Source organism: Calliphora vicina, chromosome 4, assembly GCF_958450345.1.
Source record: "Calliphora vicina chromosome 4, idCalVici1.1, whole genome shotgun sequence".
NCBI classification, from domain to species: Eukaryota; Metazoa; Arthropoda; class Insecta; order Diptera; family Calliphoridae; genus Calliphora; species Calliphora vicina.
In genome coordinates, this window is record NC_088783.1 from 24395510 (window position 1) to 24407995 (window position 12486).

At 29.1% G+C, this 12486-nt stretch overlaps 1 protein-coding gene across 2 annotated transcripts in view; it reads right to left on the reverse strand.

Moving 5' to 3' along the window:
- Positions 1–6062: 6062 nt before the first annotated feature.
- The window catches only part of LOC135957983 (transmembrane protein fend-like), a 38532-nt gene continuing 32108 nt past the window's right edge, over positions 6063–12486 (reverse strand). For both annotated transcript variants that reach the window (XM_065508833.1, XM_065508834.1), the window contains 2 exons: positions 10415–10666; positions 6063–8572 (listed from right to left, as the gene is read on the reverse strand). In XM_065508833.1, coding sequence (XP_065364905.1) covers positions 7961–8572; positions 10415–10666 — 864 coding nt within the window. In that variant the 3' untranslated portion in view covers positions 6063–7960. The remainder of the gene's footprint in view (positions 8573–10414; positions 10667–12486) is intronic.

Below are 12486 nucleotides of genomic sequence, written 5' to 3' on the forward strand. Positions count from 1 at the left end.
AATCCTGGAAAATCCCTCAAGGGCTAGTGTGTTGAAATACACGTCTAAAAACGATGAGTGGAGAAGAGTATACAAATGAATGAATAAACGGATGAATCCCCTGACACAATCCGAGCCATCGTCGAATTTGCGAAAGTACAATATACGTATATACAACATTTATTTATTTTTTAAAATTTGTTTGTTTGTCGCTGTTGTTGATGATGGTTTGGAGGTTTATAAAAACATTAACGCTACAATGAATGTTGGAGTGTTGAAGTGTTTTGCAAAAAAAAAAAAAAAACACAGAAAATAATAAAAACAAATTTAAATTAAAGAAAAATAGTCCCCAAACTCCCACGCATTATCAACAGCATCAATATTATCAACAGCAACAGTAGCTGCAGCAGCAACACCAGCAAAATATCTACTTTCCTAATCGTAATAATATAAACATTAGCCTTGGCAACGTCAACGATAACGATAACTATGCGAGCAAGTAATATCACAGCGCCATTGGCGTTCAATGAGTGGATCTGTGTATCCATCTATATCTATATTTTATAGTGTATATTTATGAGTTTTGATGACAAACACGCAAATGTTGCATACAACACAGAATTTCATGTCCTGTTGTTGTCATTTAGCTCGTCCGTTTCAACAATTTCATTTTATTAAATTCTTTTTTTCCAACTTCTGCTGCTGACATTGTTAACGTTCAGCAGCTTCTTTGTCATTCTCGTTTATTTGTTAATGCAATTGCGTAAATTGTTTTTAGAAGCTTTTTTATTGCGTTGTGAAGAGGTTTTAATGGCAGCGATTCCGCTACTTTGCTATTTTGATGATAACAAATAACACCATAATATGTACTAACGATACGACTGTAGAGACAAAAAGATTCATTGGCAACAGCTGCTGCAAATACTCTATATCTCTTGTTAATGGTTGTACGTACAGAAATTGATGGCAACGGCAACGAATATGACATTTTCGTATTGTTTTGTATAGATGTCATCATAAAATTTTATTTTTTTGCTATTTTAATAATTTTATTAAGTTTTTAATAAAAGAAAAAATATTTACAAAACCATAAACTTATTTTACTTATGTACTACAAAAGTTATTCAAAAATAAAAAATATTTATTAACATTTAAACAAAATCTTTATTTCTGGTAATCCATTCAAAACGCCTAATATCGAATAATATTTTCATAAATATATCTTCATCTTGCAGGAATACCTTATAAGTAATTGTTGTATAATTATTGAAATAAAATATTAATTAACAGGGAAACCAGAAATATTGATTGATATTGGAACTCATGATTAGATATTTACCAATTTCTGAAAAATTTTGACATCGAATGCATTTTGTTATGTTGTTTCTTTAAGAACATATTTATGCATATAATAGCATATTTTGTATATTACAAACAAATGTTTGCAATTGTCTAATTATAGTCTACATCTCCAAAGTGGGCATCGCCTAATCGATTAAGTCGATTAGGCGATGTCCATCCATCCATGGCTATGTCTGTCAGTCCATGTAATCACTTACAGGTCGCAACTTCAAAGATAATTAATTTGGCACAAACTTTTCCCAAAGGACGAAGTCTATTGAATTTCATTAGAATCAGTCCATTATTTATCATAGCCTCCATACAACTCGATCGGTCTATAATTATTGGTTTATACTCATCATATAATCTGGTTTGAACGACTATACTTTCTTACTTGTTTTACATTTAAATCTATTTTTTACTAGCTTTTCCGGTACCCGAGTCGTAGTAAAATAAAAACTATGCAAATATTTTCTAACAAATAATTTTATCCAGAAAATTTGTAATCAAAAAATCACTATATTAGAGTCAACGGAGACATATACAGTTATATACCAATAGATTCGTATTGACGTGCTCTTTCAGAATCTATGATCACAACTCCACAATTAACAGTTATTTTTTAACGTAAAAATAAAAGTCTGCGTGAAACTCTTAAAAAAGACTTTTAAATATCCGTCATAAAAAAAACTCATTTGAGGGCTTTTTTTCCGTCATAAAATAAAAGTCATTTGAAGAGTTCTATTTTTCCCGTCAGAAAATAAAACTCTTTTGGTTTATTTTCTACCTTTTTTCAGTATTTTTCATTATTGAATATATTTGATATAATGAGTGTAGTAATTTATTTGTTTAAGAAAGAAAAACAATAACAATTTAATAATAGGAATCACACAATAGCAAATAAAAATCCCACATGTTTTTATTTTAATGACAATTTATTCAATTGCAATGCAAGGTGCTTTAGAAATTGTAATGATCGGCAAGCTTTAGGTGTCAATTTACATAAAATTACTTTTATTTTCTGACGGGAAAAAAGTCATGAAATGACTTTTATTTTATGACGGAAAAAATAAAAGTCCTCAAATGAGTTTTTTTCTGGAGGAAAAAATAAAAGTCCTCAAATGAGTTTTTTTTATGACGGATATTTAAAACTCTTTTTTTAAGAGTTTCATGCAAACTTTTATTTTTACGTTGAAAAATATGGATTTTTATTTTTAAAGTCACAAAATAACTGTTATAAAATATCTTTTTTGGTATCACTTATAACCGTTACGGTCCCTGATAATTTGTTTTATTTAATAAATTTTTAATTTTTCATTTATCCTGCAATTTTCATCCATCTTGATATTTTACATATTACATTCAAAATTATCCATGTTATCACAGTTATCAAATATAAAACGATGCATTGTTCTGATTCCTTTTTTGATACTTATAAAAAGGTATCGTTAGAAGAAAAAGTACCAATTTAACTTTTTCCTCTTGAATACCCGTCAAATCCTAAATTTCAAAATACACCAATTTGATGAAATTTTTTGGCTCAAATTTGTTTTCGTGTGTTAAAGAAAAAAATTGCCGAAAAAAATTACATTTGTACACGAATACACCCTGTTTGTTAAACTTTACATGACTGCATGTTAAAACAAGTAAGAAAGTATGGTCGGTCAAGCCCGACCATATAATACCCTACACCTAGTAAATTAGTAAAAATATTTTTCTTTTAAAATATCAATAATTTATATTTTTGAGTGATTTTCGGAAGTGGGCCTTATATGGGGGCTATGACCAATTATGGACCGATCACCATAAAATTAGGTAGTGTGATTTATGTCTATATTAAAGTTAACTATGTTGAATTTTGTGTGTATACCAACATTTTTAAGCGATTTATGCACGTTAAAGTTATTTTCGGAAGCGGGTCTATATGGGAGCTATGACTAATTATGGACCGATCGTGACAAAATTTAGTGACATGAATTTTGTATATATAAAACTTATTTGGAGCGAAATTTGTGTAGATACATAGATAAATAAAACGATTATGACCGATAAAGTCCAATTTCGAGGGGACATTTGTATGGGGGCTAGGTGAAATAATGGACCGATTTCAGCCAGTTTCAATAGGATTGGTCCTTGGGCCGAAAAAGTAATATGTACCAAATTTGGTCGAAATATCTTCAAAATTGCGACCTGTACTCTGCGCACAAGGTTTACATGGACAGCCAGCCAGCCAACCAGACGGACGGACGGACGGACGGACATCGTTTAATCGACTCAGAAAGTGATTCTAAGTCGATCGGTATAATTTAAGGTGGGTGTTAGACTAATATTTTTGGGCGTTACAAACATCTGCACAAACGCATAATACCCTTCCCACTATGGTGGTGTAGGGTATAATTAAAACGTGGGTGGGTCAATAAGTTCGCTACTTTTTTAATTTCCCGATTCTTAACCTCCCGTAATTTCACTGCTGCTGTCAACAGGCATCTGTCAGTTGACTCCTGTCAAAACTTGAACTATCTGCGTCATTTAGTTTGTGATTGCTCGCCATTTATAGCAGACTACCTCGTGACTTGAGGAGTAATTGGAAAGAAGTGAATCGCGTGTGTTTTTTGTGGAAAAAACCATAACTCAAATAAAGCTTGACAAATACTATGGGAACACAGTTTACTGGTTTACTGACTGTTTACTGACTTTCGTTGTGGCCGTACAAGCACGGAATATGCCGAATGATATGGACACCCAGTAGAGATCTCTACATCCGAAACAATTGGAAAAATCAAGAAATGGTGTTGGCCAATCGGAGATGATCACTTGTAACTGTAAGCTTTTAAACACTTATCAACTTGAGGATAAAATAGAGTTCATGGATGTCAGTAGCTTAAAAATAGGTTCAGCCATTAATATGCGTTTAAATAAAATTATTATGCATATATATTAGAGTGTCCCTTAGAATTAAATTTTTTGAAATGTTGAAACGGTACCCGCTGAAAACTTTCGTAATGACCTAAAATACCACCAACAAAATTTTTAGCTTGTTCTAAGAAAGGCAACCCGTGCCGACTTTCAATCTAGTTTTGAGGTTCATTTACAAGGAGAAAAATGCATTTTTTTCAGTTTTTTTTTAAAAAAATTTGCAATTAAGTAATTACTTTCGCTATTTATTTTAAAAGAATCGAAATGTGTACGTAATTGTTTCCAATGAAATATAAAAGACAAAAATTGGTTAAAAAATGTTAAAGTTATTAAAAAATCGCCAGGCCATTAACGTGTCTCAGGCCACTAGAACAAGAAATGTAGGAACAAAATTAACATATTTTGAGAAATATTAAAACAAAAGTTTATTCTAACTTAAAATACATATATCCATATTTACTTGTATATGAGTTTTTATCTTCATAGGATACAGTTAACCTATTCGCAGGTATAACCAAAAAAAATATTTTTTTTAACGGCAGTTTCAAAACTCCAATTTCAAATTTTTAAACATTTTGTTAAACAAATTTCAGAATTTTTTGATCATCACTTGGAGATTTATTGACAACATAATAGGAAATAAAAATGTGAAAAAAGTATGTCAATACCTCCATAGTTTTTGCGTACCTGCGATTTAAATTTTGCGATTTTCGAGAAAACCTATTTTTTTGGCCATATTTTGGCGAATGAGCCGAATTTCCTTACTGTTATGATTTTTTATTTATTTGGTGAGTCAAAAAGGTCTTCCAGCTTATTTATATAGAAAAAATTAGGTTTGATTGGTCATAACTCTTAGTTGGCTTGATGGATGCCCATTACGTGAGTACTCATTGGAAGCCTATCGAAGTCAGCTATTTGACAAACTAAGATTCATTTGACTCTGTCTTATAGTTTAATGGTAATAAAACGATTTGCACTATATGACGCTTAAACATTCGCTTACGGTAAAGGTATTTATAGACGGCAATACTGAGTATTAATATTTGTCAAAAACTCAGGTATCATAATATAATTTCATCGTCTAAATAAAATTTGTATTAGATTTTCAAAAAATACGAATGATTTTTTTGATTTACGGTCGGTATTCAAAATTTGTTTAAAACAATTTAAAAACTATTTATTTTCATATATATCGGTATGTATTTATAAATACAAATAAAGCAAACAAAAATGTCAAGAAAATATAAAATAAAAATAAAGTTTGCAGAAAAATATCAACCAACAAAGAAATAAAATATTTGTAATAGTATCATGTAAACAATAAATGTTTTTTTCGAAACGATTTCTTGGCATACCGAATGCTTTCAATAATATTTTAATTTTGAAAAGTGTTAATACTCAGTACTGCCGTCTATAAATACCTTAAGCGCTTAAAAATTTGACAACTTGAGCAATAAGTAGAGTTGATTTGCCTTTCGTGGTTACCAACATCTTAACCGTTTAGAAGTTGAAAGCGTTTAATGTGTATAGTTATTATGCAATTTCAACCTACTACTCAATTATGTTCTCCTGGTACTACCAAATTTTTCTGCCAATATTTTTAAAGTTTTTAAAAAACAATCCAGTACATATTTACATGGAAACTACTATGTTTGAGTGGTCACAACTCTTACATGACTCGGCAGATTACCATGATATGGTTACTCATTGAAAGCGTATGGAATTCAGCTATTTGACTGACTTCAAATTTAAATTTTTAGCTTCTTTTTTACTTACCTTTGCTGTTTCATAGTTTTTTTAATTTCCATTAAATAAAAACATATTAATTTAAATTTTTTAAATTTCGCTTTATTTTTGTTTTTTATTTTATTTCTTTTTTATATATTTTTTTTGTTGTTTTGTTTTGTTTTGTTTGTTTTTAATATTTATAATATAACTACTAATTACAATTGTTTTGTTTTGTTTGCTGATGAAACATGAATAATGATTTATTTTAAATTTTCTGTTTGTTATATTTTTTTTTCTTTTTATTTTGTATTATTTAATTGTGTAGTTAATATAAATTAAGCCTATCTTAGCCTGAAAGCCAAGTCAATTAAGACATTTAAGCAAAATAACATAAAAATAAACATAAATTCAATAACAAATATTTTGTGGATCAATTTAGATTACAAAACTAAATAGAATATGGTACAATAGGAAAAGAAAGATAAATGGGAGGAGGGGATAGAAGGGGAAAGTAGAACAAATTAATAGTTAAGGATATCAGTCTTTAAACGTGTGCCTCCTTGGGGGAAATATATAGTAAAAAGAAGAAATCAAACGAACTTAAAAATTAAAGATGTTCGTTGTTTAAGAAATTCAACAGATTTTGTTTTAGTTACAGATTTGAATTATTTATTATAATTTTGTTTAGTTTTTGTTTTCTTATTTTATGTTGTTATTATTGATGATTGCTTGACTTTGTTTGAAACACACGCAGACATTTTATAAATAAATATTTTTGCTTTTTATTTTTTGTTTTATTAATTATTAAATTTTATATGCTAATTTGTATTTTTTGTTACAAAAGAGTTGCATTTTACCGTTTGTTTTGTATGGCTGATATTTACATGATTTAAAATTAATTGTCCTTAATTTATTTTATATTTAATATTATTTAAATTAAATATTTATATTTTTATATATAAACTGCTATAAATTTTATACTAATCTGATTATTTGTTTTGATATCTCTAGACAGTTGTTGGCTTATTTTACAATATTCTTCAATTTGCTTTTGACTGGAAGATATTTTTGATTTTTTTTCATGTGTTTATTGAGAAGTTTATACAATACAAACAAAAAGTTTTAGCTAATAAAAAAATCAAAAATTTCTAAAATCAAAAACGTTTTTTTTAAAAAGAAAAGAAAATCAACTAAAGATTTTTAACGAAATCAAGTATACAAATTTTTTACACTGGGAGTTTTTTTGTAAGCGTGTCTTAAAGAAAAACAATTTTGCTTGTTTTTCAAAGTTTATTGTTTAATTAAAAAAATAGATTTAAACATTTATTCGTTCACATTCATTCATTGATTCATCATTATATATTTCTTACACCAAAGGACTAGACATCTTACATGCTAGTTTCTAAACACATTTCTCAAATCTCACTCACATTAAGTTAAAAAAAATTGTTTTTATTTTATTGTGGTTGGTAATATTTTTAAACAAATACATATTATTATTGTTTAAAAATGTTTTAACTGAAGCATTTTGTATTATTTGTTGGTTTGTTTGTCTGTCTGTCTGTTTGCTTAAGTTTTGAAGACGATCTGACCTTGTTGTAGACTTAACTTTACATATTTAGACTTAAAAAATAAATCAACAAAAAGCTTTTGAAGTTTAAGCAAATAAATTAACACTGTCAGGTAAATTTGGCCAAATCGCTTTTATTTCTATTCTAAATTGAAATACAAAACTTCAGTTTTAGTCTATTTATTTATTTATTTACTTATATATTGCTAACATACACACTTTCACACGATTTAAGCTTAAAACGAAGTATTAAGCAAAATAAATATTTACACTGTGAGTTAAAAGTAAACTTACACGTATCGTTTAATTTTAATTTCTTACTATGCTGTATTTACACGATCACATACACTCGCAAAAAAGTGAGGAAAAAACCCTAATATTTATTTACACAATTATACAATTAGCCTTAAAAAATCACACCTAAATTTACACATGTAATGTGGCACGCTGATCATTGAGTGCTGATGATTTTGCTGCACTGTGTACAGACGCTGGATTCAGGGGCAATTGGCTGGGCAGCACTTCGGTTTGTATTAACATCTGCTTATCAATGACTGAAATTTGTTTGCGTGTAGGACGCATGATAAGGTACAAGATAATGATGCCAAAAAATAAGACTATTGAGCCGACCACAGCAAATACCATGGACTGGGTTAGAAAACTAGTGCTGGATTCGGACACTGCTGGCAGACCTACAAGCTTTGTACGTTTGACATTTAAGCTGGGTACTACTTCGTTTTCAGCTGGATTGGGTGTTTTAACTTTGATGGAGCTGCTGGTTTGGGTGGAGGCGGTTTTGGTATTAACATTGGGATTGTAGGGTGTCAAGAAATCTTTGGAACTATCCTTTAAGATGCGCATTCTGGAGTCGGCTTCACCAGATGAAGTGGGCACCGATTCGGCACCATAAATGTGGGGTAGATTTTTGCTGCCAAATGTGGAATCCATAGCAATGGCTTGCAAGCCGGTGGCCGAACTATCGCCTAGTTTATGAGTGTCCACAATCAATTTGAAAGATCTGCGCATGCCACCAGTTTCCTAAAAAAACCAAAGAGAGGGGAAATATTGGATTAGTAAAGTAATAAATATTAAATTTTTTATAATATGTAAAGAATGATTAATACAAGAAAACTATTTTTATTTACACAAAATTTCTTTAGTATGAAAAAAAATGTCGGTAAAAAAATCTGGAGAAAAAATATTTTTTCTTTTTTTAAGAAACTCTCATGGAATGTTGAATATTTTTGCCTGAATTCTTGGAACTTGTTTAAAAACTTTATTAAATTTTTATTTTTAACAAATCGCTATCGCTTTTATTCTGTTTTTATAGCAAGCTTTTCTTTATCTTCCAATTCCTTTAGTTATTGCTAACATATCAATTTAGAACTGACAAGATCAATTGATTGTTGCTTGTTATTATCATCAAATGTCAATACTAGTTTAACAAACCACCTGCAATATTAATATTGCCACAGTCGGTTTATTGTTTTTGTCTTTCTTTGTATTCTTTAAAACTACTAAATACCACAAAACATTGGAGTATGAAGACAAAGAAAAAACATCATTAATAACAAGGATTTCAAGAGTGTTCATATGGAGTGATACTTCTAAACCAAGTTTGCTGGTTGTTAGTAAATTATTTTATAAATTGTTGCGTGTTAATGTCAAAAACGTAGGCTCCAATAATCTTAGACACGCAAAATATATACGTTTAACAATATTGATAAAAAGAGACAGAGGCAGACAGACAAATATAAAAAAATACTCTTCACTTTTACAAAAAGAAAACCACAATAAATTGTACTTAAACTTTAAATGAACCAAAAAGCAAAAAGTATGAAGAAGAAACAAAAACTATAAAAATTAAAGCGAGTGCTATAATATTGAATGTTTGGTTTTGGTATACAATAATATGATTGCATGCTATCATGGAACCTGACACGCTATAAGGAGGACGACTAAAGTCATCATGCAACGTTTTTATGGCAAAAGCTTAATTTAAGTTTTTATATTTCTGTGCTGTTGCAAAAATCATGTTTGAAGTTTGTAACAAAATTGTCAACAGCTAGAAGAACATTGATGTAATTAGCCAATTACTATGGCTTTCACACCATACCCCATATAAAAAGCCTGAAGTTAGAGATTTTTTTTTAACAAACTCCAAAATGCATATGGTCAGTCACTAAAGAAACTTTTTTTTTCAAGAAAAACAAACAATTGGTGGTGGTGGTCTCGTGCAAGCTATGTATATTGAAAATAAAAATTGAATAATGGAATTTTTAAGCTTAATGTTGCAACATGATCATTCTTTCAGCTAAGAGAAAAATATCTCTGAAAAATTATGATGATCACGATCAACTTTTATGAAGAAGTTTTTTTTTGTTGTTTATGAACTTAAAGCAGAGGTAATGCATACAATAAAATTATATTGTTGTTGCTTTTGTTGTATTTTTAGTTTTTTGTTGTCTGTTTAAATGGCTATTCTTAACTCCCAGATGATGATCATGCTTTTGATATAGCTTTATTTTCTTATAAATTATACAACTGGCTGGTGGTTTACCATGACGATGGCTAAAGAAAATATAGAACACAGAGGAAATCAAGAGAAAAAGAAGATGTTTGCACTAATGAAGCCGCCATCACCAAAAACCACCATCAAACAAACTAAAGACTTGGCCAAGGTTAGATCATCATTATCATAATCATTAACTTGATGATGATGGCGCTTAGTTTAATGTTACCTTACCTAAAACTACAGTAGAGGCCAAAATAAGCTATAGCTATTTTTTTTTGGTTTTTAATTCCTTTCTTACAGAATCTTGCTAAAAACCATGTGGATTTTATTAAACTTTACTGTTTAGTAGTTGTTGAAAAACTTACCTTATGTTTGCACGTAACTTGTACGTGATATACTGTATCTGACCAGAGGGATAATTCAACAGTAGAACTATCAGTCAATAGGTTGCCCATTAGACCGCCTCCAGAGACCTCCCAAGTAACTAAACATTGCTTGGATGCATTCGTGATGGCTTGATCCCAGGCAATGTCTGTTATCACCAACGATCCTTGGCGCAAAGCTGAATTGATATTTAAAGGAAATGGACCCAATTGTTGATCACAATTATTCCAACACTAAAAAAGAAAATAATAATAAAAAAAAGCATTCATTAGTTTATTTATAAATTAAATAGAAATGTTATAAATATAATAAAGCAAATTATAAAGAAATTTTTATGAAAAAAAAATGGAAATGGGAAAACAAACAACTGCTTTTAAATAGGTAAGAATTGAATTAAATTTAATTTTAAAAAAGAAGCATTTTTTTTTAAATTCTCCACTGAAAAATTATTTTAAACTTAATTAACCTTTTATTTCAGTTTTGCAATTGCCACAAAAATCTCAAGAGTTCAGGCCAAAAACAGCTTTTAATTCCATAATTATCAGCTAAAGAAATTTAATTTAGTTGCTGTCTGTTGCCTGCTGTAGTAGATTGTAAAGAAAACTAATTTTATAACAATAGTTTTTGCGCTTTTAAACAATTTGTCGGCAAGAGTTTTTGTTGCGGCGATATTTTCAAAACTTTTAGTTGCTAAAAACACATACTCATAACAGGGATGGCATAGGAAGTATACAAATTGTACCAACTTTTATTAAAAATAGTACTTTTTGGGCTCTGATTGTACCAAGAAATATATTAAACAAATTGCACAAAATCTGCAAATATTTTTTAAACTTAATCTTTAATGAGCTTTAAGCTGATTATTTATTACCATTTTGCAAATCATTTGGAATCGTTTTTATAAAAATAGAGGTTTTTAATGTGATATTTAAAAAAGTTTGCATGAAAAATCACATCAAAAAAATCATGTCAAAAGACACTAAGCTATTAGGCGCGGATCCAGGCGGATAAAAAAAAAGAAATTTCGCCTTCCCTTCAAAAAACGGAAAATGTTTAATATCAAAAAGGAAAAATTAATTTTCAATTCTTCCACCTCCAAAAGGTTGAGCTGGATCAGCGTCTGATACTGTTATAATAATTGTACCAAATCCGTCATTGGAGTACTATTGTACATTTCAGTCATGAATTGTACCAAAATAAAGTACCATTTTAGCAACTTTGCCATCACACACTCTCATACTCATATTTTCGCCACAGAAAGATGTACATAAAAGAAAATGTCATCATTTTAAATGCACATAATTTGAAAATGGGAAAAACATACGGTTTAACATTATGGTGAAATAAAACAACAAATCCAGCAACAAAACCAACAACAACAAAAAACTGTATCTAAAATAATTTTTCGTGAGTAAGGGAAAATGAAAACACTTGATAACAAATTTAAAACCTATTAATTTTAGTATTTATATTTCAAAAATTTTCTAATTTGCAAAGAAATTAAACTAAGAATTTTAGGATCAAGTTTTCTGTTGACATTCAGCTGTTTCAGAGGCTAACTATACTTTTGTCTGCTGGGTGAAAATGTATTCGTTTAAAGTTTGTTAAATTTAATATTCCATGAGTTTGCAAATGTGTGAAAAAAAATCTTCACATAAAAAAAAAACTAAACAAAAATAACCCACAAAATGTGTCTGTAAAAGAAGGAAAATGTTGTTTAAAATGAACGTTTTGCCTCACATATGAGGAATGTTTTTGTAGTTAAAACGAAAAATATGTATAAATGGCGCATTTTCAAACCCCATGCCATGAAGTTTAACAAAACAAAAAACGACAAAGAAAAAGCCGGGAATACTAATGTTAAAACATAGAACATAAAAATGGCAAAGTTGTATTTAACAAGTTATTCATTCTTTTATTTTTTTATTTTTCTAAAAAGTACCACATATAAATATGTACTCAAACAGGCAGAGAAAAAAATAAACATTTACATGTTTACCAAAACCATTTCAAAGTATTTTAACAATATTATAGTCACAGTTATTATATATAT